The sequence below is a fragment of the Colias philodice genome, chromosome 13 (genome assembly GCF_061535455.1).
Source record: "Colias philodice isolate Cphi_HAF_F1 chromosome 13, ilColPhil1 Martin Lab GWU primary, whole genome shotgun sequence".
Lineage (NCBI taxonomy): Eukaryota > Metazoa > Arthropoda > Insecta > Lepidoptera > Pieridae > Colias > Colias philodice.
This window is the reverse complement of record NC_143098.1, coordinates 199,063-226,944: the sequence shown is the minus strand read 5'-3', so window position 1 is coordinate 226,944 and position 27,882 is coordinate 199,063. Positions and strand designations below refer to the sequence as shown.

Genomic DNA, 27,882 nt, shown 5'->3' with positions numbered 1-27,882 from the left:
GATGTTGTTCATTTTAAAAATTCTTACTCAATTTTGATTGCTAAGTGACTTATATGTATATATTTTAAGAAGAAAAAGGGGTAAATAAGTAAAACAGCATATAAATTTTCTGACAACGATATCGCTTTATTGGATATGACTTAAGGGCGAGGCGGGCGAGGGTCGCGCGAGCGCCGGTGAGGGGGTGGGGGGTGTGTCTCTGTACCGCGGCGCGCGCGCAGCCCTCGCTCTCCCCGCGGTTTGCGGTAATCAATAAATAAATATCAACAAATTACAAAATACTTCGTAAAAACATTAAGATAGGTACTAGTGTATATTTTTGTTCTTTACAAGTCCTAACAGTACATCGTTCACGCGTATACACTGGTGTTATTGTAAACATTTACAGTCCGTTTATTTTTTGTTTATTGGAACGTTTAGAAATCTTCGGGCGCCAGATCGAACCTTGGTGGGAAGGTGCCGAAACCGTCGTGGGCGGGGCGCGAACGTGGGGGCTGCAACAGAAAAATATAAATTAGCACATTGTTATTCATAACAATGCTCATAAAATACTTTTGTGTATATTTAACATACTATTTATCTGCTTTTTGTATTAAAGAGCAGTATATTTTATTTATATTTTGTATAGAAACAATGAAGAATTAAATTCACAAAACAGTTTAAACGGGTTTCTTTTAAAGGTATCAAACAAACTTGAGAATGAAAATTACATTTTTTTAATTCTCAATTTATCCACATTTTACGTATATAATGTGTAATCTTATATCTACATGCAGGTACCATGCCTGGATTTTAAAAATATATATCAAGGGCTCCATGCATTGGATTTCTAGATACAATAATATATGTATTATATCATTATAGTACGTGCATTTGGTACATTTGTCATCGTTTTCAGACAGTTTCATAAATCGGGGTAAGAATGAGCACGGTACTAGGTGCCGTCCTTAACTTTTGGGGCACACAACTTACATTAACTGCGGTGATGATCTAGGGACGCCCTTTAACGGACGCCTGAGAGAAAATAAAGCGAGTTTAGTTACTGCTCTTGTGCTTATATACGGCATGTACCTTGACGATTTAGCTATTTAGAAATATAGGAAACTAATAATTTTTAATATTATATCGCTATTTGACTATCATATTGTACTAGTTTATTAAGAAAAGTGTTAGCACTCACCGCCGGACTGACTCCTCTCGCAGCGGATCCCGCACGTCCCTTGCCGCGGAATTTGCTGATGGCTTGTTCGGCGAGGTCTGCCCTCTCCTCAGCCTCCTCCAACTCCTGCTGTGCCTTGCGGAACTTAGCCAAGTTGAGGGCGGCGATTTCTTCGGCTTCCTCGATCTGCCTCTTGTATGTCTTGATCTTTTGTTGCAGCTTGTCAACAAGGTCTTGCATACGCTCGTGGTTCTTGCGGTCTTCCTCAGCCTGGAACGTCAATTCCTTGATGCGCCTCTCGGCCTTGCGGAGGTTCTTCTGGGCGTCAGCGTGTCTCCTCTGTTCACCATCCAACTCGTTTTCGAGTTCTCGTACCCTCTGTTCGAGTTTCTGGATGGCCTTCTTGCCTCCCTTGAGTGCGTTAGCCTCGGCCTCGTCGAGCCTGACTTGCAGTTCCTTGATTTGTTGTTCAAGGGCCTTGCGGAGTTTCTCCTGGGTCTGGGCGTGTTCTTGCTCAGCGCGGAGTTCGTCAGCCAGCCTGGCGGCGTCAACCATGGCCTTCTTCGCCTTCTCCTCAGAGTTCTTAGCCTCATTAAGGAGCTCGTCGAGGTCAGAGTGCAGGGTCTGCAACTCGGATTCGAGTTTCCTCTTGGCAGCGGACAGAGACGCGCTCTGGGCGGAAAGTTCGTTGAGCTGTTCGTGAGCGTCACCAAGTTCCTGTTCGGCTTGGCGGCGGGCACGGTCGGCCTGTTCCAGAAGAGTACGAGATTCCTCAAGCTCGTTCTGGAGGGCGTTGGCGCGGCGTTCAGAGATTCCGAGTTGTTCACGGGCATCGTCACGGGCGCGTTGTTCCTCTTCAAGGGCGGTCTGGAGATCCTTGATCTGTTGCTGGTAGCGTTTGATGTTCTTCTGTGCTTCAGCGTTAGCCTTGTTGGCGTGGTCAAGAGCGATTTCGAGCTCGTTGATGTCAGCCTCAAGCTTCTTCTTCATGCGCAGGGCCTCAGCCTTGCCCTTAGCTTCAGCTTCGAGGGAAGCTTGCATGGAGTCGAGGGCACGCTGGTGGTTCTTGCGTGTGTTTTCGAATTCCTCTTCCTTCTCTTGGATCCTCCTGTCGATCTCTTGTCTGACCTGAGACAGCTCAAGTTGAGCACGCAGGACCTTGTTTTCTTCTTGTTCAAGAGCAGCTTCAGCCTCTTCAAGAGCGGCCTGGAGCTCGTCCTTCTCGGCTTCGAGACGCTTCCTGGCCTTCTCGATTTCGTGGATGTTGCGGCCACCTTCACCGATTTGGTCGAGCAAGTCCTTGACTTCATCAGCGAGGTTCTTGTTTTCACGGCGGACAGCCTCGAGTTGTTCTTGACCTTCCTCGTAGGCACCCTTAAGGCGGAACAGTTCAGTTGAGTAGTTGCGGCATTCCTTCTGGCTGGCGTCGAGTTCAGCGGCGAGGTCGTCAACCTTGAGTTTCCATTCGCCAATGATCTTGTCGAACGCCTTCTGTTTCTTCTCAGCGGCGTTGGCAATGGCGGTGGCTCTGTCGACCTCGAGTTGAAGGTCCTCGACTTCAGTGGCAAGGCGCTGCTTGGTCTTTTCGAGAGCAACAACCTTCTGGTTGAGAGATTCAATGGTCTCCTCGGCTTCGGCGAGGCGGGCCTGGAGCTTGCGCTTGGCCTCCTCGAGTTCCTCGGAGCGGGCGACGCCCTCGGACTCGTACTTGGAGCGCCACAATTGGGCTTCGGCGTTGGCCTTGGAGAGTTGGCGCTGGAGATCAGCCTTGCCTTCGGCTTCCTCTTCCACTTGCTCGCGGATGTTGTCCAGGTCGTGTTCCAAGTTGCGGAACTTGCCAAGAAGGGTAGCGCGTTCCTGTTAACAAAAAAAAAATATTATTAATATAATCATTACATTAATTAACGTATGATAAAAAATATGTACCTTTTGTAAATAGTTGAAAAATAAAAATAATTCAATAGTATTTTAACAATAATAATTAATTTTCATTTTAAGATTTTATAATAAAACTAGGGTATAGCTTACCCTTGCTTCTTCGTCGGCAAGCCTCTTGGTGTCCTCCAACTGGGTGGTGAGGGACACCTTGATCTTGGACAGCTGTGATACTTGAGACTCAGCTTCCTCCAATTGGCGGAGCAGGTCAGAGTTCTCGATGGACAGCTTCTTCTTGGCAGCATCAAGGTCGTTAAGAGTGCGGTTAGCTTCGTCAGCCTTGCTCTGGACTTCGTTGAGTTGGTGCTGGAGTTGCTTGACGATCTTCTCTTGGGCAGCCTAATTATAAAATAATTGATTAATACCTAATTGTTAACCAATTGTTAAGGTAATGGAATTAAATATTTTTTCTGTGAATGTAGTCAATACTAAATCAGTAGACGTATTCTTTCAGTAGGATAAAAAGGCTATGTTAAATGTTGATGACTTTTCAAATTAAATCAATAAGAGTTTAATGTAAAAACTACCACTCAATTAAACTATTTTTTTCACTTACGTTTAATTTTTAAATATAAATAATGTTTAAATAAATAAAATAAAATAAAAATAATTATGGTCAAATTGTTAATAGATGGACTATAGTAAGTAGTAATACAAACGTTTTTTTTATAAAGTTAAATAATGTAGTTATTTTTATAATTATTATTAATATCATGCATTTTTTCCTTACTTTATGTTAATTTTATTTTTAATTAACACACTTGGAAGCGGCTGTCATGCGCTTTTCATTGTTAATGTTGGAATATTTCTAAGTTATTATAATTATTGTTTAGTAGAGTAGGTAAATGATTTGTATAATATGAGAAGTGTGTTGGCTAATTCTGTTTTCTCATTTGTGAAAAGCTTGAAGCGCTGCAATCGCCGAAGCGAACACGATGTTTTCCATCTTTTATACCTTTTCGTTGGACAAGTGGTCGAGACCGGCACGAAGGTCATTGACTTCGCTAAAGTATTGAGAGCGCTCTTTCTCAGCCCTGGATACATGGAATACACAAAATGTTTAAAACCAAAATTCCCTAGCAAGTTTTGGAAGACCTAATCGGGTTTAAGACGCTGTAAATATTGCCAGATAATGTCATGTTTGTCGAGTGGTGTGTCTGTGAGTACCATGCAGGTTCACCCCGGTAGACATGCCTCTACTCGTGACATGTTACCTTTTCCCTGGCTACTGTGTCAATAGCAGCGCGCGTGTTGTTAAGCTCGTTGTAGCATGACGCACGATCATGTTCAGCCCTGAATGTTGCAAGTTATTATTATCCAGACTTCCTTACGTCACACCTTGTTTTTCAATACTTGGCTATTTTCAGATGTTTAAATTGCTTAAGATTATTTTAAGAAGAAGTTTATAAACCTAATTCTATTTTTTATCGATCGAATCATCTTTCTTAAACTGCTTCCAATGTCTTATTGAAAAAAGGCGATCAAATAGCTTAATTTTTTTTTCTTAAAAGTTTTTATTTTTACTATGGATTTTGTGAATTTTTTAAATTTTATGTACACATTCGTATACTTACAATACACAAATGTATGAGCTATCGAATTCTGTAATAAAACACCATTAATTGAAGACGTATTGAAACTAATTGTATGACTTGCTTTTGAAAGAAAAACTTATTAATGGGAATCGAACCCAGGACTTCTTAGCTAATAAAACAACACGCCGTAAACATGACTTAACGGGCAGGACATTTTTATGCGATTTGAAATATATCGTGATGTGACAAGAAATATACTCACTTAGCCTTAAGCTTGTTGAGCTGGTCGAGCTGCTCACCCATCTCGGCGACGGCATCGTTGTGCTTCTTGCGGAGGTTGGCGAGGGTAGACTCGTGTTGGATGTTGGCCTCTTCCAAGTCGCGGCGGAGCTTGCTAAGTTCAGCCTCGCGCTTCTTGTTGAGCTCAATCTGAGCGGAGGTGGCGCCACCGGCCTCCTCGAGACGCTCGCCCAACTCCTCGAGTTCGCGGGCGAGGTCGGCACGTTGCTTCTCAGCCTTAGCGCGGGCCTGGCGTTCGGACTCGACTTCCTCTTCCAATTCTTCGATGCGGGCTTGCAGTTCCTTGATCTGTTTCTGGAGCTTGCTGACCAGAGATTGTTCGTCTTCGAGTTTGGCGGTGAGAGATGAGATTTCCTTGTCCTTGCGTTGAATGGTCTGTTCGAGTTCCTTCTTGTTGCGTTCGAGGTCGGCGACGGCTTCCTGGGTAAGCTTGAGGTCGCCCTCAACCTTCCTCCTCTGCTTCTCGACGTCACCGCGGAGTTTCTTCTCGCGCTCCAAGGAGTCCTCAAGCTCGTCGAGGGTCTGCTCGAGCTTTTGCTTGACCTTGTTGAGGTGGTTGACCTTGTCCTCGGCAGCCTGGAGCTCCTCAGATGTCTTTTGGTTGCTCTCGCCCTGCAACTTCTTCTCCTTGTTCAACTTGTTGATGAGTTCGTCCTGGTGGGCGATCTCGTCGTTCAAGTTGCGGATTTGGTGGTCCTTGGTGGCCTTGTCTTGTTCAGACTTCTGGACGGAAAGTTCGAGGTCTTCGACATCCTTCTTAAGACCAGAGATTTCCTGCTCCAACTTCTTCTTAGCTTGGAAGAGTTGGTTGCGGGCATCCTCTTCTTGGGTAAGGCGGTCTTGGGTGTCCTAAAATATACGTCACTGAGTTATAATCAAATTCCCGAATGTGCTATAAAAAATTAACTAGGTACGTCTGTTTTCTGTCAATCAATTTGTAATTACATCAGTAATAGTTAACATTGCAATAAAACTTTGAATGTTACAGATGTGCAAAGTAATTTTAAACTTCTCACGCAATTTCAAACATAAACAAGGTTGTTTATATAAGAAACCTCAGTTAAACAAAACATGTGGTAAATAAGCTGAATCTTTACAATGTTAACATTGCTTAACAAATTTGGCTTGAAATATTTTTGTTCCAGAAAAAAAATAGATCGACGATGAGTCACTTTCTATGTTTCGGGTTCTACGTTAAATATTTTTATACTCTTTTATTTAACAAAAATTATATTACTCTAACTTATAACAACGTTAAGGAAACCAAAATCATGACTGATTGTCATGATCCAATTTAAAAATCTTATTCCAAAAATAAAGGTAAAAATCTACAATTACTTACCCTAAGTTGGTTCTCGAGGTCGGCCTTTTGCGCTTGGAGTTTGTTAGCGCGGTCCTGGATTTCGGAAAGGGATCCCTTCTCTCCCTCGAGGTTAGCCAGAAGAGCCTGCTTCTCCTCAAGGAGCTTGGCGTTGAGGGCCTCAACTTCCTTGCGGAGTTTCTCTTCCTTCTCGAAAGCCTCCTGGGCCTTCTGTGCCTTCTCCTCGAGTTTCTGTAAAATCACTTCACTTTTATCCACACCGTCCCATGTCGACAAATGATTCGCTGCCATATTTAATATTTAATTGATCACAGCATTAAAATAAATAAAAAATAGGAATGCAATATTTCGGTTCGTTCGAAAGGTATGGAAAGGGGGTGCGCGCGCCGCCGACCGTACCGCTACTGAGTGGCGCTGGAGAATTCCAGCGGGCGCGAGATTCGCCCCCGCATGCGTTACATTGTGTATGGAAAAAGCGCGTTGCCGCTGGAGTGGGGCGGGTTCCAGAAATGGACGCGGCAGGTACGGCGGTGTCACGTAACCGCCAGGTGGGCGCGGTCGTTTCTATTTGTAGGGAACTGAATCATGCGCTCTCATCGAAATATTTTATGGGTCAGAGTACTCAATCATAACGCGTCAGGTGCGCGGAAGCTTACTCACCGCCATCTCATCCTCGATACGGGTGACGTTGAGAAGGGGCTTGACCTTCTGCCACAGTTTCCACCATGGCCAGGTGCGGAGCTGCAAGTACTTGCGCAAGTTGCGCTGGACAACTTGGAGAGCGATTCTGTTAAAAATAAATTGTATTGAGCGATTCAAATATTTTTAAAACGATTTTATTTTTAGAGTTAGTGATGTAAATAAGTTTTTTACCTCTGTTCTTGCAGCCTCTTGTACTCCTTGCGGGACAAGTAACCACGGATGTAAGACTGGAGCCAAGACACAATCTTGGACAACCTGTCGTCACGCAACTCTTCCATCTGACCCAGGACACCGGCGCGGAAGAATACCTGTATTCCCACATCACGTGTTAAACTAAGTTTTAAGACAGTTGTTATGTTAAATATGAAAAATACATAAAAATTATATTACATGTTAAATTATTTAAAATTATACAGTAATAAATATTTTGTAGAAATAAAATATCAAAGTATATTAAATATAAATAATAAAACATCGCAAAAAGTACACCAAAAGTGCTTTTAATAAGCCAATAAACGTACATTAGTAATACGAAATATCATACTGTATGCTAGTGGTAGAGATGAAAGTTAAGTCGTGCATCAAAGGATAGAATAGTCAGAAGGATCTACATCACTACCTTAGTCTTTCCGAGCCTGAAAGACTCCGAATCCAAGCCGGTTTGTTCGAGAATTTTCTCGGTGGCTTTCTCCGGTGACATAGGTTCTTTAATCAGGTGCGGGCACAGAATTTTGTATCTGCGTTAAGGGAGCACACAAATCACATCATATAGCAAAAAAGATGATAAAGGGCAACTAATTAAGAGCCGAAGTAGCGAAGGCTCTTAAGGATTAGGAATCATAGTCTAGTTGGAGTCTAATGAGGCAAGCACTACGGTATGAATTATTATCCTAAATGCAAGCATTGAAAACCACAGATCCATTGCGGGTGTATGGACCATCAACGAATGCAATTCAACTATAACATGCCTTGGTGTGACCGAGACGGTAAGATTCCACATCTAAGCCCGTTGTTTCCAGGATAACTTGGGCGATTTTCTTAGGATCGCTTTCCTTGGCGGCAGCTTGTGGGGCCAGGATCTTGTAGCTACATTATCAAACAATGAGGTCACACGGTAAGGGAAAGTCAAACAATAGTAAAAGAATAACTCGCTCCGACGTATTTTGTCAACGTCGGATTGAAAGGAATGAAACCTGAAAAACCTGGACACGACATAATTAAATATTCGTGTATGATATAAACCCAGTAAAATTGAAATATTACTCCATGTAAAAGTGAAACTCTTTTCGTAAGAGCTTTGCATTGTTACTAGGTTTCTAACGCTAACTACTAGGTTAAACGCTTCCGCGTATCCTTGCCTTGGTGTGACCTATACGATAGCTTTCGGGATCAAGTTGCACAGATTCCAGACATTTCCTAGCTGCTTCTTTGGGATCTTTCTCTTGCTGCATGATGGCTGGTGCAAGAATCATGTAACTGTCCATTAAATAATACGTTAAAATAAGTCCTTGTCATATTTATTAAACTTTCCAGGTGCGAGTTAGCAACTCAACACCTATTCCAAGTCAGTGACACACTTTTAAAATAGTTACTCATAGTGCATAGCTGTCGATGACGTCAGCGGGGGCGGCTGTTGCACGGACAAGAATAAACATTGAATATTCTAGAGCTAAAAGAATTTTGTTTAGACTTCGAACTAAAATTATCCATTTATCAAAATAGTACTCAGGTATGAAATAAAATATTAATTTTATGGGTCTGGAGTATGTTTGGCAGATGTTCCGGGAATATTTCATGTGTCCCGCTGACGATACTTACCGGAGCTTGAAGTCAGGGTAGACCATCCTGTTGGGGAAACCTTTACGGCAAATACGGATACCCTCAAGCACACCGTTACAGGTGAGCTGGTGCATCACAAGGTGGGAGTCGATGAGACCTGGCAAAAGACACTTTGCGTCACGAAAGTCGGAGGAAAGATATTATAGCAGAGACTAAAATTAAAGAAAGAACATACTTTTCATTGAAAATTTGAATTTTCAATATCATAATAACCTAAGTTTTGTATATTATTATTCTTTTCAGTTTCATCGCTGTACGGTGTATCAACTTATTGGAATCAAAATGAAAATGAAAGTTCTATTCGTAAATATTACGTGCTGCATGATATACAGGGTCTTCTTAAGATCAAAGCTCTATTAGACTGCTCACAAATAATTGGATATTTTAAAAAATCAGGAAAGAGTTAGTCATCCGAAAATGTGTTTTGCTGCACATAAAATAAACGTTATTTCAAGTATAACATCTGAGTAACACGATAAATATATTCCCGTCTCCGCCTACACGTCGCGCGGTATCTGGCTATTTATTATAAAACCTCGGCAAAGTTATTTTTACTGGATCTAGCATGTTACTATATTTGAAGCTCTAATATTTGATAAACAGCTACAAGAAATTTATACGTTTTTTAAGTATGTTCTAGATCAATAGAGTATATAAATATATTATTGAAATGTATGTATGTTTCTGTACTGGTTTAAGTTTTATATATGTTTGAAGTTATAAAGTTACTCACCAGCCTGTTTCAACTCGTTGGGGATGATACAACGTACGAAGTGAGGTTGGGTGGACTTCAGGGTGGTCATCAAGTTGTTAAGTTGTTCCTAAGGGTGAATTAATTATTAGTATTTTTTCCGGTTTTACACATTTTTTCATAAAATACGTTTAGAGTTTAGACTATGAAATGTTTTTTTTTGTTTCTGAATTTAGCTGTTGCAATATTTTTTATAGGTACAACACATCTTAAAAATGCATTTTTAAATTTACTAACGCACTATGGAACTTATCTCTAATTTTTACATAGAGAGTAATCTCTAACTAAACATATAAAGCCACACTTAGATGAAATGAAGACACATAGTATTTTGATGGAAATGTGAACAAATAATTAGATTATTGTTAGACATACACACACAAACAATCAAACAATTTGTTAAAAGATTAGCAACGAATTTGCGGTATTTTCATTTGTATTTAAATTCTTGAAGTATTCAAACCCACGAAGAACATCGTGTGTTGATGGTAATGGGGTTGTAAAACATGAGGATATTGTAAAAATAATAAATAAGAAGGCGATTGCAGCCTCTTTGACATGACATTATATAACAGCTATATCGTTCAGATATAGTGACGAGTGTAGCTACATCCATGTAGTATTCTACACTCGGTGAAATGAATAATAACTTATTATCATAATATTGTATACCCTGTAAGCAGAGGAGACAGTAGCGAAACCACCGCCCTTCTTACCGCGACCGCCTATGAATTACATTAATAAATAGACATTAATACTAAGACAATCACATATCTAAGATAGGGACAAGTCCGGACGACTCCTAACACATGATCTGCGCTGAAAACCTACATCTACGGACGGACAACGGTTAGAACTTCAGGGCTTGCAACTTCTATAGAATATTATGTTGAAGTAGACCGTGCTACTGAATGCGAAGTTGTCAGCCCTGAAGTTATAGACGAGGAAAAAAGCCACGTGACACAGAAGCTTAAATTCGTAGACGTGCTCCTTTTTACCCTGTAAAGTGATGATACGGTCTGGAAGGCGGAACCCTTGGCACGCTTGCCTCCAGCTCCTAGTTTTGTAAATTTATATGTCAGAAAATGGAAATTATACTACATAGGTACTTAAAATATTTAAAATTGGGAATAAATATATGGTTGGAAGTTGGAATGATACATAGAAATGATTTAAAAATAATAAATGTAAATAAGAATCTATAATTCGCGAATTATTAAAAAAATCTATAACAAATTGATATTTATAAAACAGGAATTATGAATTAAATGTTTTTTAACTGAATATATAAAAACCTAATTACACACATATATAAATATATACATATATAGAAATGCAAATAATTAAATAAATGTGAACTTAACCTAAATAATATCAATAATGTTTTTGGACTCAAAAAAAAATAAAGACATTAGGTATAATGTATGAAATTTACTGAGCAATTTAATATGCTATAAAAAACTTAATAAACTAGAGAGGTACACCTCTCGTAACATACCCTTGCCGCCACCACCAGCACCACCATCACCAGACTGGCCAGGGTGGTCAGCGAAGATCTCAACCAACAGTTTGTTGGATCCCTTCTTGAACTGGTCAACGACGGTGTCGTTGAGGGGGTCCTTGTTCTTCTCAAGCCATCCGGTGATGTTGTAACCGACCTGTTCGGCAATATAGTGAAAGTTTTAGTGGACGAGTAACGCCTAGTGTTGAGGACGAGTAACCGAGAATTTGATAATATCGAGCATTGTAAATTTAGAATTAAAAAATTGTTAAGCTCGTCAGTGAAAAGATCTTCCTTTTAAATCATACCATTGATCAATTCATTTCATTCTGTTTTTTTAAGTTATATATTTAAAACGGATACTTACATTACCGGCGTAGTGACCAATAGCGAAGTGAGCGGCTTGGCAACCAGGCTTGGGGGGCTTGGGCTTCAGGTAAGGAGCAGACTTGCCCAAGTGGTTGTTGTTCAACTTCTCAACGAAGGTCTGGTCGGTGGCTTTGGGGAACATAGACTCTTCCTCAAGGATGGAGAGGATACCCATGGGCTGGAAACGGACCGGAGATATTAGCACGCAGAAGTCGTAGATGCGTCTCATGAAAACGTCGCAAGTGATAAAATGTGTAAAATGTAAAAGTTTTGGAAATTTTATTTATGTTTGAATTTAATAATGTATGAATTTGTATACGTAATATATACCAAAATAATGATTGAGGTTGTGTAGTAGATTACTAAAAATTTAAGAACGTTTATCATGAGACTCAAATATATTGTTATAATCAAGTGTGTGAATGTAATCTTAAAACTAAAGTTAAGCATTATAATAAAGCATCATGCATATAGAAAAGTGTTCATGTGTGTTATATTTTTATATAGCAAGTTTATTCAGTGTTAATTGTATTGCGTTTCTCATTTTTATTTCATTACAAATAGCAGTTAAATATTATATTACATAAATCCTTTTGTACATAAACCATACAGAATTCTTTATTATAAACATTAAATAAGCTTCTCTTTAATAGCTAATCTATAAACTATTGTTCATTAAATTTCTAGAATTAAGCTTTAAATTTTAGTCTTAACGTTAGTCTTAACGTTTAGGCTGGTATTAACTCGTGTTTGAGCCTCCTACGTAGCTTAGTGCAAGTGATATACACCTTATACCTTCTCTATTAAATCTATCGTTGGTTGGAGATCCATACCAAAATCAATAAAATTCCACTTAATCCCTTCTCTTTCATATTCCTCTTGTTCAAGAATGAACATGAAATGGTTAAAATATTGTTGCAATTTTTCGTTGGTAAAGTTAACACAAAGCTGATTAAACTCGTTCATCTATCGTCAAAATAAAAATATTACGTTACTTGTTAGCTTACAATATGTAAAAGTATGTAGGTGTAATTGTTATATTTTTTTGTATTGTCTTTGAAGAGTGTAAATAGAGAAAGGAGAACACATCACACAACACATCATAGCATTTGTATGTCCGTAGAGAAAAGCCTGTATCCAGATTTGTTGTTAAGGATTCAATTTAGAGGCTTTGCTCATGGACCGTGGCGAGTTGCAAGCGTTCATAGTTGCATTACCGCCATCTACCTTTTCAATAAGGTCAATGCAATGTTGGAGATCCATGCCAAAGTCAATGAAAGTCCACTCGATGCCTTCGCGCTGGTATTCTTCTTGTTCCAGTACGAACATATGGTGGTTAAAGAACTGCTGCAGTTTCTCGTTGGTGAAATTAATGCAGAGTTGTTCAAAACCATTGAACTGCAGGGAGATAAGTATAAGAATTTGTTAGTGTTAAGTGGAAATACGGATGGTCTACGGATCTCATTCCGTAGTTGGTTTTACGGATTGCATTCCGTATTTGAGGTGTTTAAGTCCCTATGCGAACTATTGTGCTGGACGCTGCTCTAAGTCTATCCCCATAGACGTGGTGCCACACAGAATCCTCTTCTGTTGTAGGTCAGGCGACGACGAGCCCTAAGAGCCGGCGGACTATTACCTTCTCGATCAAATCGATACAAGCCAGCAAGTCCATGCCGAAGTCGATGAAAGCCCACGTGATTCCCTCTTTCTTGTACTCCTCTTGTTCGAGGACGAACATGTGATGGTTAAAGAACTGCTGGAGCCTCTCATTGGTGAAGTTAATGCAGAGTTGCTCGAAACCGTTGTACTTCATGAACAATACGACACCCAAGTAAGAATCGACAATGAATTAGTTAGAGGTAAACTGTAAAACGATTAGTAGTCGAGTACGACGATAGTTAAACAAACACTTGTAACACCCAAAGTGCGTCGACATAGGGTTCGATCACCCCGTGTACCTTTTCGATAAGGTCAATGCAGGCCAGTAAGTCCATTCCGAAATCAATGAACTCCCAATGAATGCCTTCCCTCTGGTACTCTTCTTGTTCCAACACAAACATGTGGTGGTTGAAGAATTGTTGCAGTTTCTCATTGGTGAAGTTAATGCAAAGTTGTTCGAACCCATTGTACTAAACATGAAGTTAAATTAATATCATAGTAATTATAGTTCGGTCATTGTAAAGATCTTGAATACCACATAACTTTATAACCTAAATTGGAAAAGCTTACAAATAATTTCTTAAGTAAAATATTTATCTAAAGAATAATTAAATAATTCAAAATCACTTGAATTGAAATATCATTCAAGTAAGTAGCTGTATGGGCTTCCATTTGTCGCTTACTATTAACTTTATCGATTCGCTGATACTTACGTCGAAGATTTCGAAACCAGCAATATCCAGTACACCAATGAAGTGCTGTCTCTTTTGCTTGGTGTCCAGAGTCTCGTTACACTTCTTGACGAGCCACTTGAAGAGCCTGTCGAACACACCCTTGCAGAGGGCACCGACGGAGTTGGTGACCTGGTCCTTGTTACGACCCTGGGTCACGAACTCGTTTCCGACCTTGATACGGGGCTTCAACAAGTTCTTGTATAGGTCGGGGCAGTCGACACCGAGGAGCTTGGCAACACGTTCACCTTCCTGTAAGAGAGATTCACATTACGACAATGTTTTTTAGTGAATATACCGTTTTCAAATTAGCAAACTGAAATTTTACTTGCTTTTCTTTGGCAGTTTTTTTAGATATATATTACAATAATTGAATATAATGAAGATACTTGCCTCAGTACCGTCGGCCTCAGCCTGTTCCTCACGACCCCTCTGCTTGAACTTCATGCCACCCATGTGCATGACAGCGGCGGTGATCTTGTATACGTTGTCCTTCTCTTCTTGGGTGAAACCAAGGATGTCGAAGGCTTGCTACAGTTGTATCAAATGATTAGATATCTTATTCCTAATATTAGAATGCATATCTAGACTTTTTGAACTATTGACATTATTTACAGGATTTCATAATTTTTTGGATGGGGCATAATAATAATAACAATATAAAATTTAACACAAATTTATAATAATATTACAAACAAGTTAGGTACAACATAACGGGGACTAATCTAAAGTTTCGTAAGATAAAACAAAATATAGGGTTATGTTTAGTAATTATATAAAACACATAAAAACAATGGTGTGAGTGAGAAGAACGGGCATTAAACGGCATGGCATGGAAGACGTTGCGCTTTCGGCACAGGACATTGGGCAATATAAAACTAAATAGGTAACGTCTATGACGACTAATCTAAGAGTACACAGGGTTTTTATATATCTTTTGAATCCGATCTTGTGGATATTGGTAAAACTCTCATCTAGGGGGCATATACATATCTATCAGGGCATATCTGGTGGTCAATTACGGGATCATTCATATTTTGATTTATACCACTTACATCTGTTAATGTACATTCTTCACCGTCATCGACGTTGGGGATGGTAATCTTACCCTGTGCGACGATGAAGTAATCGTATATGTCGTTGGACAACATACACATCTCTGTCGAGAAGTAACAAATCATAAGTTTATGAGAATTAGGTTACCCTCGGAGCTCCCTATCGCCATTGCCCTAATATTCCTATCGTCTGTGTCGTGTGGTGTTTTTATTATATAGAGGGAGGTTGTGCCGGTGCAGAGGTGATAAGGTTGTTTCGTGATAAAAAAACCTGTGCAAAACGCTCACTAGGAATGTTGCTGGGATGTGACGTGCCTGTCAGATTATAATGCGCAAAACATGCTTATTTAAATCAGTAAAATATTCATATTGAAAAGCAATTTATTTTTCATGCAATATTAATATATATATCTGACAGACATGGGGCGACTTTACGAGTCACAAGCAAAGCAGGCAGAATCAGAAAATAGAAGAGCGCATAGAGACGAGCCAGCAGTCTCAGTGTGGACATACGTCTGTGAGCCTCATTTCCTCGCCGTCGTCGACGCCAGGGATGACAGTCTTGCCCTGGGCCACGATGTTGTAGTCGTTGATGTCGTTGGACAAAAGGCACTTAGCTATAAAACAACACCAATGACAGTCATATTTGGTATTCGGTGTTGGTATACAGGGAAACTAGCATGCTCTGATATCGGGTCTAAACTAGGAATACGATAGGTCATCTCGTTACGTTCAGTGGCGAGATGGCCGACCGGCGCCGGTTGTATGCGGCGGCCGGTCACAGGACAATCAACTTGGGATCTACAAGCCTTCGGCTCCCGGAAGGCCAAACTTACGTCGGTCAAGGTACATTCCTCGCCATCATCAACGTTGGGGATTGTAGTTTTTCCTTGTGATATGATGTGATAATCATATACGTCGTTTGACAGCAAACACATAGCTAAATTTTGAAACCCAATTGAATACATATTAATTTCTGGTTTATAATCAGGAACATGGTGAACACAATACATAAACAATAATATAATACTACATACTACATAGGTAAGTATATACAAATAATGAATTGTTCAGTGTGATCAGCTACTACATACATTCGATGACCTAATCTGCATTATGTGCACAAGGATCTTAAATTCATAACTATAAATGTAATAAACTTTTACTTGTTATATCAGCAACAATAGTAGATTAACCTGTGATGCGAAAGGAACTTTACTTAAATATCAACCGAAGCTTTAACAGTTTCTTCAACTCAAGCGAGTTTATTTTCATTTAACTTTTTCTGAAACTAAAGTTTAGAAACAAATCTGTAGAACTTTAAGGACGACTTCTCATCCATTGCCAGTTCTCCGATACTTACCCTTAAGTCCGGGGACGGAGCCAGACATCATCTGGTAGAAGATGTGGTAGGAACGCTCAAGAGCCTGTTGGGAGATGACACGGGCCTTCTCCAGCAGATCTGCAGGAAACATGGAACATTAGGAACATCTTCAGAAGTTCTAGTCTAAGTAACTTTACACTCAATCGATTAGCATCATATTTTCTTTAAAATTTTTGTAAATTAAAAATAATTTTAATTTGATTTTAACTAAATCCCCTTACTAAACTTATATTAAATATAAGTTCTTAAGTGAATTTAAAAAAAATAAAATAATTCTTTAGCAATGCGACTAAATTTAAAGAAAATCTAAAATTTTTTTAGAAAAAAATGTTTTTTAACAATAAATAAAGAATAAACTAACTACTTGATATTAAAACTTTAACTTACAAGTTTCAATGTCAGCACCAGCCAGTTTTCCAGAGGGGCCGAAGTGAATACGGATGAATTTACCCTGGGGAACACAGAACACATTATTTAAGTAAAATTTATAAGATAATTTAGAGGTAAACGTAGATTTGTATTTGTTTAGTTTGCTTTCATTAATTATTGCATGGTAATTTCTGAATAATAAATAAAAGTAAAAACTAAAACTGTCTATGTACTTACTAACTTATTCTTCAAAAACATTGTAATAAAAGGTAAATATAAGTTGAAAATACTTACGAAACGGGAAGAGTTGTCGTTACGGACGGTCTTGGCGTTACCGAAGGCTTCAAGTACCGGGTTAGTTTGTACGACCTGGTCTTCCAGGGATCCCTTCTTCTCCTGGCTGGGGTCCTTCTTCTGGGAGGCACCGACGGTGGCGAAGTACGCAATTACCTTCTTCGTGTTCTCAGTCTTACCAGCACCAGACTCACCGCTGTTGGTTAGTTAGATTTTTCGTTAGAACTTAGTGAGTAACTTACAAAGATTTTTTGTACGGAGGTTTACACTTTTTTCTTGAGTTCATCGTGATTTGATGAAACTTAATTTTAAAGAACATAGTTATATCGAATTTATAGCAATCATCAAATACTTTTTTTATGAAGGTTGATATCGAAAATGTAAGTTGATAGGAAGTTTTTTCCTGTTGTTTTACAAAACTTTACGTATAACTTAGAACATTACAAAATATCGTAATTTTTTGCACTAATAAGTTCACGAATATATAAAATGATACGTACGTAATCAACATAGATTGATTCTCGTGGTTGGTTAACATGTTGACATAGGCGCCGTCGGAAATGGCGAAAATGTGGGGCGGCACTTCCGAGCGACGCTTGCCACGGTAAAGCCTGGCGCATCGGGTCGTGTATACGGGGAACCTCTTGTAGGGGTTGATAGCCACACAGAAGAGACCCGAGTAAGTCTGTATGGGGATTCATTATGTGTCAGGATTGAGTATGATCACAGAACACTCGCCAGAATTTCTTCTAGCGCGTGTTTTTTCACTGTAGGTGTATCCTAATTTACAATGTATTTGCAAACTAGGATCCCTACACTAAAATATGTGTTTAAATATAATATCATAATGAAACACACAACAAAATATATAACAATGTTCTCGTGACGGACTGTTTGCCTTGCAGGAATAAGACACAACTAAAATATACGTAATTTATACAGTATTTTTTCCCACACCAAGAACATTATTACATACATTTTTATGGTAAATAATCTGACAAGAGAATCGTCAGCAGTTCTCCATAAGATTATTAAAGAAAACCATAATATGAATTCTGAAAACCAATCAAACATAGAAACACAACTGCAGAGGAGTACTGTATTGATACTTTAACTCTGCAATAAAATCCTGGTTCGTAAAATTTCCCACAAGAATCAAAGTTTGTTGATCTCTTAAATGAGTGAAAAAATGATGATGATGAACAAATCCATGGGAAATTCTATAAACGTAAAACTCAAAAACGTAGTAAAAGAGACGAGCGAGGGCATTTTACGATGCCTTTTGCTCCGTCGACCATAGATCTAGAAGTTAGGCACAACATTGACTACTCGTCTAAACAAAACATTAGTGACGCGATCCAGACGCTGCTTCACCGACTTGGCCTGAGTAGGAGGTTTCAAGTGCGGCTCTGTAGAGAAACTGGGAGGAGGGAACGTGTAGACTTGGATTTATAACCTATCTTCCATTTATCATAACATATAAAGTCGAATATTTATATTATTATTCGTTGTAATTGTCATTTAATTGTTATCATAATAAGTAATCAAGTAGAGTTGATGGCTATCAATCAAGTTTTAACTTGCAACAAGAATATTTCTTGTAAGATACGAGATAACTTTCTATTTACTATTTTTAGTAAGTTAAACTAGGTAGCTTTTAATTAGGTATCATTCCAATATCTAAATTGTTGCATTGTAATATCTATTCAATTTAAATTAATATGAATTTTAATTTTATTAGATTTTAATAAATTCCTTTTTAGAATTTATCATGATTCCTGTATATCATATCTATTTATGCAATTATTTTTGCATGTAAAATATTTAAGATTTCATAATGCAAAATCACTCATTGTGAATGAAGCGGCATGCTGCGCCGAAAATAGAGCAACATAAAACAGATCTAAAATAGACCGTAACAGAGCTGTCCGTATATTTATAAACAGGAACTGAAAGATCGATCCATAATTAATTGCGCTCATCCATTAGGCTGCTAATTTCCACTTGGGAGCTATCCAAAGTCTGACACGGGAGGGATGGAGAGGCATGCACACTGCCACGCTGCAACTCCTCGCTGACCGACTTACGTAAATAAGCTTATGGTAATATCTCTGCTTCAAGTTATACAAAACCGAAGCGTCGTTGAGGTATGTCAAGTTGGACATATCCTCACATTTTTCGTATTTAGGCGGGTTGACTTGAGATACAAGGTCCTTCTTGAAGTCCTTTGTCTGCGGGATAAAGTGTAATCATCAGTATTATAATAGTGGTAAAGGCGCTTATCGCGCCTACTTACATAAATAAGTTTCGCATAATATCGTTGTCGGAGGTTGTGAAGCACGGCAGCCTCGTTCAAGTAGGTCAGATCAGCCATGTCTTCGACTTTCTCGAATTTCGGCGGGTTTACTTGCGAGAGGAGTTCCTTTTTTAGTGTCTTCTCCTGCTCATTTGATATATGCATTAGAAAGTTAGAAGTAACTATTATAATTGCAAATTAATCATAAGTAGCAGCATGTAGCAGCTAATTCTTTGACATGTTATAATATTTTGTTAACCTAACTTGACTTATAGGCCTAACTAGCTTTGCCAGGTAATTCTACTTAATCCTTTATTCATCTTTTTGTTCTTCCTTTCACTTAAGTATTAAGTTCTAGCTTCAACTTAACCTAAACATCCTTATCATTCTTATCATCAATCCGCTCGCTCGAAGGAAGTTCGCCGGTAATTACCTCGCCTCCAGGGAGGTTGACGGTCACCAGGTCGCCCTTGGTGGCCTTAATTTCACCCTGTACGAAGCCCTCCTTCTCGTCCGGCACCCAGCAAGCCTTCTTACCATCGTAGGGCTTGCTTTGGTCGATACGCTTTTGTTCGAGTGACACGAACAGGTACGGGGTCGGATCGGGGTCCTCACCCTCTTGAACAATTGGCTTCGGCATTTCGGAGGGCTAACGAGACTTTGGGCTAGTCGAGACACGAGAACAGAGCCCTGGAGCCTTCCTGCGGAACACGACACGGGTTAGGTATCACTATCGACTCGCGAACTAACTGAGGCCCCCGTGCGTCTATTTGTGGCTGTAATTCGAGCAGTAGCCGCTTTGGGAACGGTGCCAGCGAACGCTTTGCGTAATATGTTTTATGCGCGCGTTTTTATTGGATTACGCCGGCCCTTCGCGGATGTTACGTCACAGGAATGCGAGCCTGGAGCGACGCCAACGAATTTAACTGAGCGCGATTGTTGTGCGCTTCTATGGCGATGGGCGGCTCAAGAATTCTGATCGTTCATCATATTCAGTTATTAGTGAAATTGATTTATTGCAACATGTGCCAATTTAAATTAAAATAAAATTGCAAATTAAGTTAAAATTTAACTTTAATTTCCTTTTATGATTACTTTATGCCTTTTCAATTGATCAAAGCAATACCTTTAATAACTAAAGACTTGCAATGTCGGAATATCACTTCAAACACTTAAGCTCAAAGCACTCGAACTGGGTAATCAAGTTATCTATCTTTACAAAATCAACACATGTTTTCGGCTCGTATCTATCAAAAATTGTATCAATCAGAATTCAATGAACCGTTGGATGTCGCTGTATCAATCACTGAACCAGTCCATCACCATAGAAGAAAAACAAACGCACACACAATCCAATCCGTGGACGTCCTTGGGCCGTATCACTGATCACTCGCGTATCGCTCACACTGGACGCACGGGAGCATACGTGCGTACTCACGTTTAGAAGCCGTTCTGACCGGCGGCGGGGCGCCGCGTCGCTTTTTATACCGGCAATACGACACCAGTACACCGCGGCCCGATCACCCCATTTTAGGCGGATGCTGCTCGCCGCTGCTGAGCGGCTTCAGGCGAGCTTAGCTTTCACTCGCGCGCCGGCGCTTGCCGCGGGCGGGCGGCTCCACGCATGCGTATTGCACTTTTGATTGTATGTTTCTGTAGTTTTGAATGGTTAATGAAATTGTTGCAACGCTTATTTTGTTTTGTAAATATAAATACGGGCATAATTAATTCGGTGTATAGAAAGTATTACGTTATATTATATGAACGATTATACATAATTTAATATAGAATTCAGTAATATATAAGGTAAACTAAAGTTATGTGCTATAAATAAAGGAAGGAAATAAATCTTAATACATTTATGAGGGAAATCAGTAAATAGACAATCTCTATATTTGAAGTAAAAAGCTTTGAATCAGGTACTAGATGTGATAATAAATTAACTTCCCCATGCATTATGACAAACTTCCACTTTTCATATCGTAGAAACTCAGAAACGAGAGTGAAATTTTATGGTAGAGACTTCGATACTTTGTTAGAGATTTCGAAATTTCATTTTTGATTTTTAGATATAAAAAATACAGTGAGGTTCATCAGACTGAACTGGTCCTTATACATAATACACGCATGAAAATGTTATCACCTGTCGCCTTAAGGAGGATAAGGATTTGTCCTTCGTGATTCCTTTTGAGATTTGTCTCATACTTTGATAATTTTTTATACTTATTTCATTAAAGAAATATTGGACTGTACAAATCAGATTTCAGAGTAGTTTTTTCATATATCAATTATTTACTAATCTATCCACCACAAATTAATAATTCAAAACGAAAAAATACCACTATATTAATATCTACAACTAAATTATATTCGGCTTTCAAAGTAAAGGTCTAACAAGAAAATTTACCAAAATTAAAGTAAAAGTGTAAACTTAATTCCAAAACGCTTGTATAATAATTCTATTTTGTAGGCAAGACAAGACAAGGCTCTACTGTCTGTTGGCGTAGCTTGCTGTAGCTTGCTGTAGCTTGCTACGAGACGCTACGAACACACATCATTATCATTTAACTTTTGAAATATTATAATGTATCTTTAGATAGTTTCTACTAATGGTAAGATCTGGATTCATTTCTCTCTTCTCGAAGCTTTCGTAAAACTACCAACATGAAATTAAGAAATATTACAATATATACATTTATATAAAAAGTGTAAGTACTTAAATAGTAAATTTTTCAAATATACATTTTAAATGAGCTTTCATTCAAGTATCAAAGTCACCTTATCTAAAATTTATGAAGGTCGAATTCCACACACCCCAGATGCACATACACACTGATCTGCATTGAAGAAAGTAAATTAAACAAATTCCTTTACAATTGCAGACCACGAAATACAAAAGACCATAATACATTTGGACGTTAAATAAGATTGTGACACTTAAACTAATAAATTCATTAGTTAGTAGCAAACCCCAGCAATTAGCTTGAACGTTGTCACATATCACGTAATTACACATTCGTACAGTTTGTAAAATTAATAAACACGGTGACTCACGAAGTAAATGCAATCAGCTGTTTCATTATTAATTGGCTATAAATGAGGGAAATGACGATTAGATTCATAGATTTCAGATGAATATTTTAAGATCATTTTTATATATCCTTTATTAGTTTACATGTGAAGTTTTAAACGTACGTTGTCGTAGAAGATAAATTCAACAAGTCTTAGTTTATGAATGAATTGTTCAATTATTTTTAAAGTAGGTAAATAATTTAGTAGAAATTATTTCCTCTGCTAAAACATTTAAATACCTACACGACATAACATAATACTTAATGTCAAAAATAATGTATCGATATTGTAAACTACTAATTCATTTCCATAATATGCGATTTTTTTTCACATTCACAAAGCTTTTTTCTAATGTTCTTTATCATACAATCTTCTAACTGCCCGAAACAGTACATTCACGAATTACAAAATTGTAAAAACTTCATTAACGAGTTGTAAAAATAATTCGTTTGATGAGAAATGTGTTATGAGATGTAATCTCCGTCCAAAATAGCGCAGAGAGAAATAACTGTGACTCATTGCAACTTAATATTAACGACGGATAAATTATTATCCAGTTTGTCGTTAAAATATTTATTTACTTCGTACGTTGAAATTATTTGAAATGTTAAAGAAATCTCTACTTTTTGAGAAAAAGTTGTGGTAGAAAGTATCCGATTCTCGCTTGATATTGATGAAGCAAAGGGTGAATGAATTCAGAAAATAATATGAATATTGAATATAGTACCTACAAGTGTTATATTTAATTTTGTCCTTTTTTATATACTCGAAATCTTACTAACAATTCTATGGCTGTCCAAAGTAAGAGTTAGGTAAGCTTTTGGAAAGTTATATTCGCTTGCTTAGATATTGACTAAATATGGAGTTCTAACTTATAATGATTAGTGATGTTCAATTGCTTAGTTCAATTGTATACAGTAGAATAAGCAGAAACTTTATTATTTATAAGATTTTATAGCAATAGAAAAATAGCCGATTTTCGACCAAGTTATATTTGTTTACCAAATTACAGCAAAATCCAGAACTTAAAACAACAAAATATATTCATCTTCATTACTAACATACACAATAATACGATCCATCGAATGAGCATTTTCTGTGCAATGCATTAAAGCAAAATGTATTTCAAATTCTCCAGCATTTCGCATGAGAATTCGGATCATCAAACGTGTAACAGAAAGTATACTCTAGTTAGACGTGGAGTGACATACAACTCTTGAATCCTTGAAAACGTAGAGAATACAACGAAAATAACAAGATATAAATTTCTTGAAATAGACACGAGATCGCCGGTAACTGTCGTAGGAAAAACTTTGCTCGAAGCCGCCATGAAGCGCTCTTGTGCCGCATTTTATTTCTGTTGCGACAATTTATTTTTAATCTGTGTTGTTCTTATCTTTAGCTAAGAGTAATAGACACCATGACTCTTTAAATTCTATTGTAATTGGCCGTTTAAATGGATGTTTGATGCTCTGTTATGTAATATTTGGATAGATTAACTAATCTGTTCTCAAAGATCGGTTGTGTGAAATTCATCACAAACTTATGAATTGTGGAAATGTTTTCCAGTCTTAAACTACCCTTGCATAAACAAATAGTAAACTTGTTTACCTGCTATAATTCATAATGATCATCATGAGTCCAAATATGTTTGCACGTCAGATATTTCATTTAAAAAAGAATCCAAACCAATAGTGATACTTTCGCAGCTTTCGGCTGCTATTGAAATTAAGAAATCCGAATTTTTTTAAGCTATGCAATAGCTTCTATCACGGGCCTTGAGCGCGGGGACCGAATCCAGAAATTCCGTAACGAAACGAAAAAACCTCACGCTCCCCACTCCGACGGACACGGAGGTGTGGCTTGAAGCATGCTATGTAATAGCTTTACCGCGGCAGTCCCCGAGTGCCACACGTCTTTTTTTTTTCAAAAAAGAAAATATATTGATAAGCCTTTAACAGTCTGAAGTCGAACTTTAACATTAATTATTTCGAATCAATTTAGATTTCAACGAAGCAAAGTATACACGGCCAAATTATATGTCACATTCAAAATATTATAATATATTATTATATTATTAATGTCAAACTTCATTTTCGCAAACTATATAGATTATCTATTTTTTCTTTTAAGAAGGAAGGTATATTTTTGTGGAATCGAACTCCCGTGCCGGCAGTTGGCTCGCTGCCAAAAAACATTACAAATCATATTTGAGACTACACACACTGACACCGAATATTTATTTTAATAAATAAAAAATTGATATTGTTTTAACGCTATTGCAGTTAAATATATCTTCAAATCTTTTCAATGGGTATCTAGGTACGAGATCTAATGTTAAATGAAATGAAAATTGTGTTCCTCCATGGTGATATTACATCTTCCATATTTTACAACATTCTTCATGAATATCTGAAGGTAGGTATTGAGAATCAGTGGATATTGAAGATAAAAATCGATGGAGGATTGTCGCGTAAGAACCACAGGACAGTTCTTTGGTATATTATTATGTAGGTACAGGTAAATTAGCTTGGAGAAATTTTTGCATATGTAGTGGTGTGTATATTACTCAGATCTTAGAGCGCGTTTCCACTATATCGTTCTGGCCTATACAAAAATGTTTCGATATCCTAACATTACTATTTAATTTTATACTTATTCCTAGCAACACTTTTGTTTTCAATAAAAACAAGTTTTTATTTGAAAGAAAATGGTTTTGACTTTATAAAAAAAATATATCATTCAATTTTACGTCCTTGAGCAAACGACAAGGCGACTACCGTGAAACAATAAAATATCGTGTCCATAATAATTTGTTTCATAATTAATATTTGACCATAATAATTACGAAACAAAACAAATAAATAAATCGTCACTTGATAGTGGAAAGTGGAAACACGCACAAAACCAGAATAAACCAGTTTACGCTGTCCGCAGGTGCCACGTGCAGTCGTTTGGTACCGTTAGAACATAACATTTCATTCAAAAATTATAATTATTATGTACGTAGTTTAATTGATAAATTTTGTATTTGTTGATTGTTGTTATTATTTGTTATTATTGTTATAATATTTGTTGAAGTGAATTACATGTCCCGCAGCCGGAGGCCCCAAATGAAAACTCAGATGTACTTAAAAACTACATTTAATAGCTAAAATGAGACTTTTACACCCATGTCTGCACGATGCAGACCGGAGTTAAAGAATGAATTTATACAGTTTAATAATTATAAAGACGTAAGCTTGGATGCTAACTAAGGGAAATCGCATCCACATTCTATTCCCGTGCGAACGGCGTATTCAGCAGTTTTGTATGAAGGCAGGGCCATAACTAGTGTTTAATTTGTGTGTAAGTGTTGTAACTTTATATTGTTAATTCAATATGGCTCCAGTGTTAAAACATGGTCGAGGCAAGCCTTTGACTTCTCAAACTAAAGAATTAAACTTTAAATGTCGTTTCTTTTTCAGGTTAGTAAATTTTTCATTTTAGTAACATTGTTAATGTAAAAGTTATATGTATGTTAAATGTGCAAATATTAAAATAAAGTCTCATCTTTTTCAGAGGAGAAACACATATAGTTTAATTTAAAATCCCATATATATACAGGGTTACTTGTAAAACACCGGCAACCTCGCAGGACAAGATAGCTAACATCATAAGTAACAACATTTCGACTTTTGATAATTTGTTAGATTTTATTTTCATACAAAAATAAATATTCATTTAATTTTCCGTCTGAATATTATAAACTCTACGCCTCCCAAAAATTACGTAAACAAAAAGCGAACGAGAGGGGGAAGGGGGCGTCGCGTCGTCCATCCGATAATTAATAGAACATAGACTTACAAATGTAAGGAGAGTACAATAAAAGTTTAAAAAATCATTTAAAAATAATTTATTGCGTTATGCCAAAAGTCGTAGAACAAATGTTGTTACTTATGATGTTAGCTATCTTGTCCTGCGAGGTTGCTGGTGTTTTACAAGTAACCCTGTATAAAATAAAAACTAAAAATAAAATGTTGTTTTATTTTATTTGCTGACCATACACTACTACAAACGCAAAAATTTCTCCAAGCTAATTTACCTGTAGTTACCTATGTAAAATTAAATTGTAATATTAACATTATTTTAAAATAGCAACTATGGAGTTTCTTATAGGTTCTTCTCCATAGATTATAATATTATGAGATCAGCTGATATTCTTTCCGAATTGGTGGTAAATGTTAAAAATATGTTATGACGATTCAAAAGTGTTTTTGGAAGAATTCTAATTGAATAAATAAATGTTTGAGTTTGAGTGTTTACATTAATAGACATATTTTTATACAGTTTTATATAATAATTATTATAAATTCGGGTATTATAATTAAAATTTAGATATTGTAGTTGTTATAAATTGAGTTTAAGAGTAATAAATAAATAACAATTCAACTTTACAGTCTATTATTTTTTTACAAGCTGTGCTCTGCGGTATTACCCGCAGTGCTCTACTCCTGTTGGTCTTAGCGTGATGATAATATATTATAGCCTTCCTCGATAAATGGGCTATCCAACACCGAAAGAATTCTTCAAATAGGACCAGTAGTTCCCGAGATTAGCGCGTTCAAACTAACAAACAAAATCTTCAGCTTTATAATATTAGTATAGATTGAAAACTCGGTGAACTTTAACAGATTTTGTACTGTCTTAGCGCCAACTGTCAAGCGCGTGAAGTATAAAGATTCTCTTTTTTTACTTCTTGGTGCAAATTACTTCATAAGATCCTTTTTCTATATTTTCCTACAGGATCAAACAGAATAATTAGAAGTAGAAAATCGGTCCGGCTATTCATGCTATGGGCCTGTGGCTAAAAGTAGGTCATAAGTAGGTACCTACTTTCACATAATTTTTCGTTTAAAGGTACGTTCAAATAACATATTTTACTAAAAAGAAAAATTAACTGAGAGCAAACATTTCGTAGCATTTATTGCAATAAAAGCTGTTTATCTTATATTGTGAAAGATAAAAATAGATTCACAGCTGATGGGATCGGAGCGAGTTCGAACTGAGCTGGGTTACGTTGTGAAATCAATCATCGAGATATACTATGTGTGAAATAGCTTTACATGAGGAAATTATTTACATTTGTCACACATTTATTATTTTTTTTCAGAACAATTACAATTCATTTATTCTCTTAACTATAAATGAAATAATTGAAATATTATTCATAATGATTATCTCGAAAACAATAATTGATATTTATTTATTTATTTAACAATTTAATATACCACACCAAGTAATATATTTTACAATTATACAAAGACGATTAATATGGTAGGTACATTAGGCGGCCTTATCGCTTACTAGCGATCTCTTCCAGGCTGCCCAAGGTAAGGGATAAAGAAGAAATATATGTAACGCGGGTGGCTGATATAATACATAAAATAATAATATAGATCATAGAAGATAGAATACATAAAATACAAAAATGAATAATAGGAAAGGATAAAATACATTATATTAAATAGAAGGATATGCTAAATTGGAGAGGTGCTTATATAAAAGAGATTTAAAAGATTTTATAGAAGAAGCTCGTCTAACATCCACAGGCAGAGAATTCCACAGTCT

General features: G+C 37.3%; 1 protein-coding gene across 24 annotated transcripts; it reads right to left on the bottom strand.

The window, feature by feature from the left end:
- Positions 1-101: 101 nt before the first annotated feature.
- Mhc (myosin heavy chain) lies at positions 102-20,655 on the bottom strand. 24 transcript variants are annotated; one of them, XM_089702089.1, is made up of 26 exons: positions 20,639-20,655; positions 19,634-19,901; positions 18,992-19,135; positions 17,405-17,589; positions 16,905-17,100; positions 16,629-16,692; positions 16,221-16,319; positions 15,371-15,474; positions 14,192-14,333; positions 13,785-14,050; positions 12,640-12,810; positions 11,411-11,590; positions 11,041-11,200; positions 10,541-10,599; positions 9,525-9,612; positions 8,771-8,888; positions 7,921-8,038; positions 7,124-7,260; positions 6,911-7,037; positions 6,272-6,481; positions 4,892-5,778; positions 4,050-4,128; positions 3,188-3,433; positions 1,181-3,016; positions 973-1,014; positions 102-494 (listed from the first exon to the last, which is right to left on the bottom strand). In XM_089702089.1, the coding sequence occupies exons 2-25, from the start codon at positions 19,838-19,840 to the stop codon at positions 991-993; spliced, it is 5,847 nt and encodes a 1,948-aa protein (XP_089558215.1). In that variant the 5' UTR covers positions 19,841-19,901; positions 20,639-20,655; the 3' UTR covers positions 102-494; positions 973-990. The 24 variants fall into 24 exon arrangements, with proteins under 24 accessions (XP_089558215.1, XP_089558204.1, XP_089558218.1 ...); XM_089702078.1 differs by lacking the exons at positions 973-1,014; positions 15,371-15,474; positions 18,992-19,135 and adding exons at positions 15,694-15,797; positions 19,201-19,344; XM_089702092.1 differs by lacking the exons at positions 973-1,014; positions 7,921-8,038; positions 10,541-10,599; positions 15,371-15,474; positions 18,992-19,135 and adding exons at positions 7,572-7,689; positions 10,215-10,267; positions 15,694-15,797; positions 19,201-19,344.
- Positions 20,656-27,882: the final 7,227 nt, after the last annotated feature.

Excerpts from the sequence above, each read along its gene's own strand:
- Mhc (XM_089702078.1), bottom strand. The coding sequence starts at position 19,840 with ATGCCGAAGCCAATTGTTCAAGAGGGTGAGGACCCCGATCCGACCCCG. Across the intron at positions 16,693-16,904 it reads ACGACAACTCTTCCCGTTTC|GGTAAATTCATCCGTATTCA; the intron begins GTAAGTATTTTC and ends TGTGTTCCCCAG. Across the intron at positions 8,039-8,770 it reads TACCCTGACTTCAAGCTCCG|CTACAAGATCCTGGCCCCAC; the intron begins GTAAGTATCGTC and ends TTGATAATGTAG.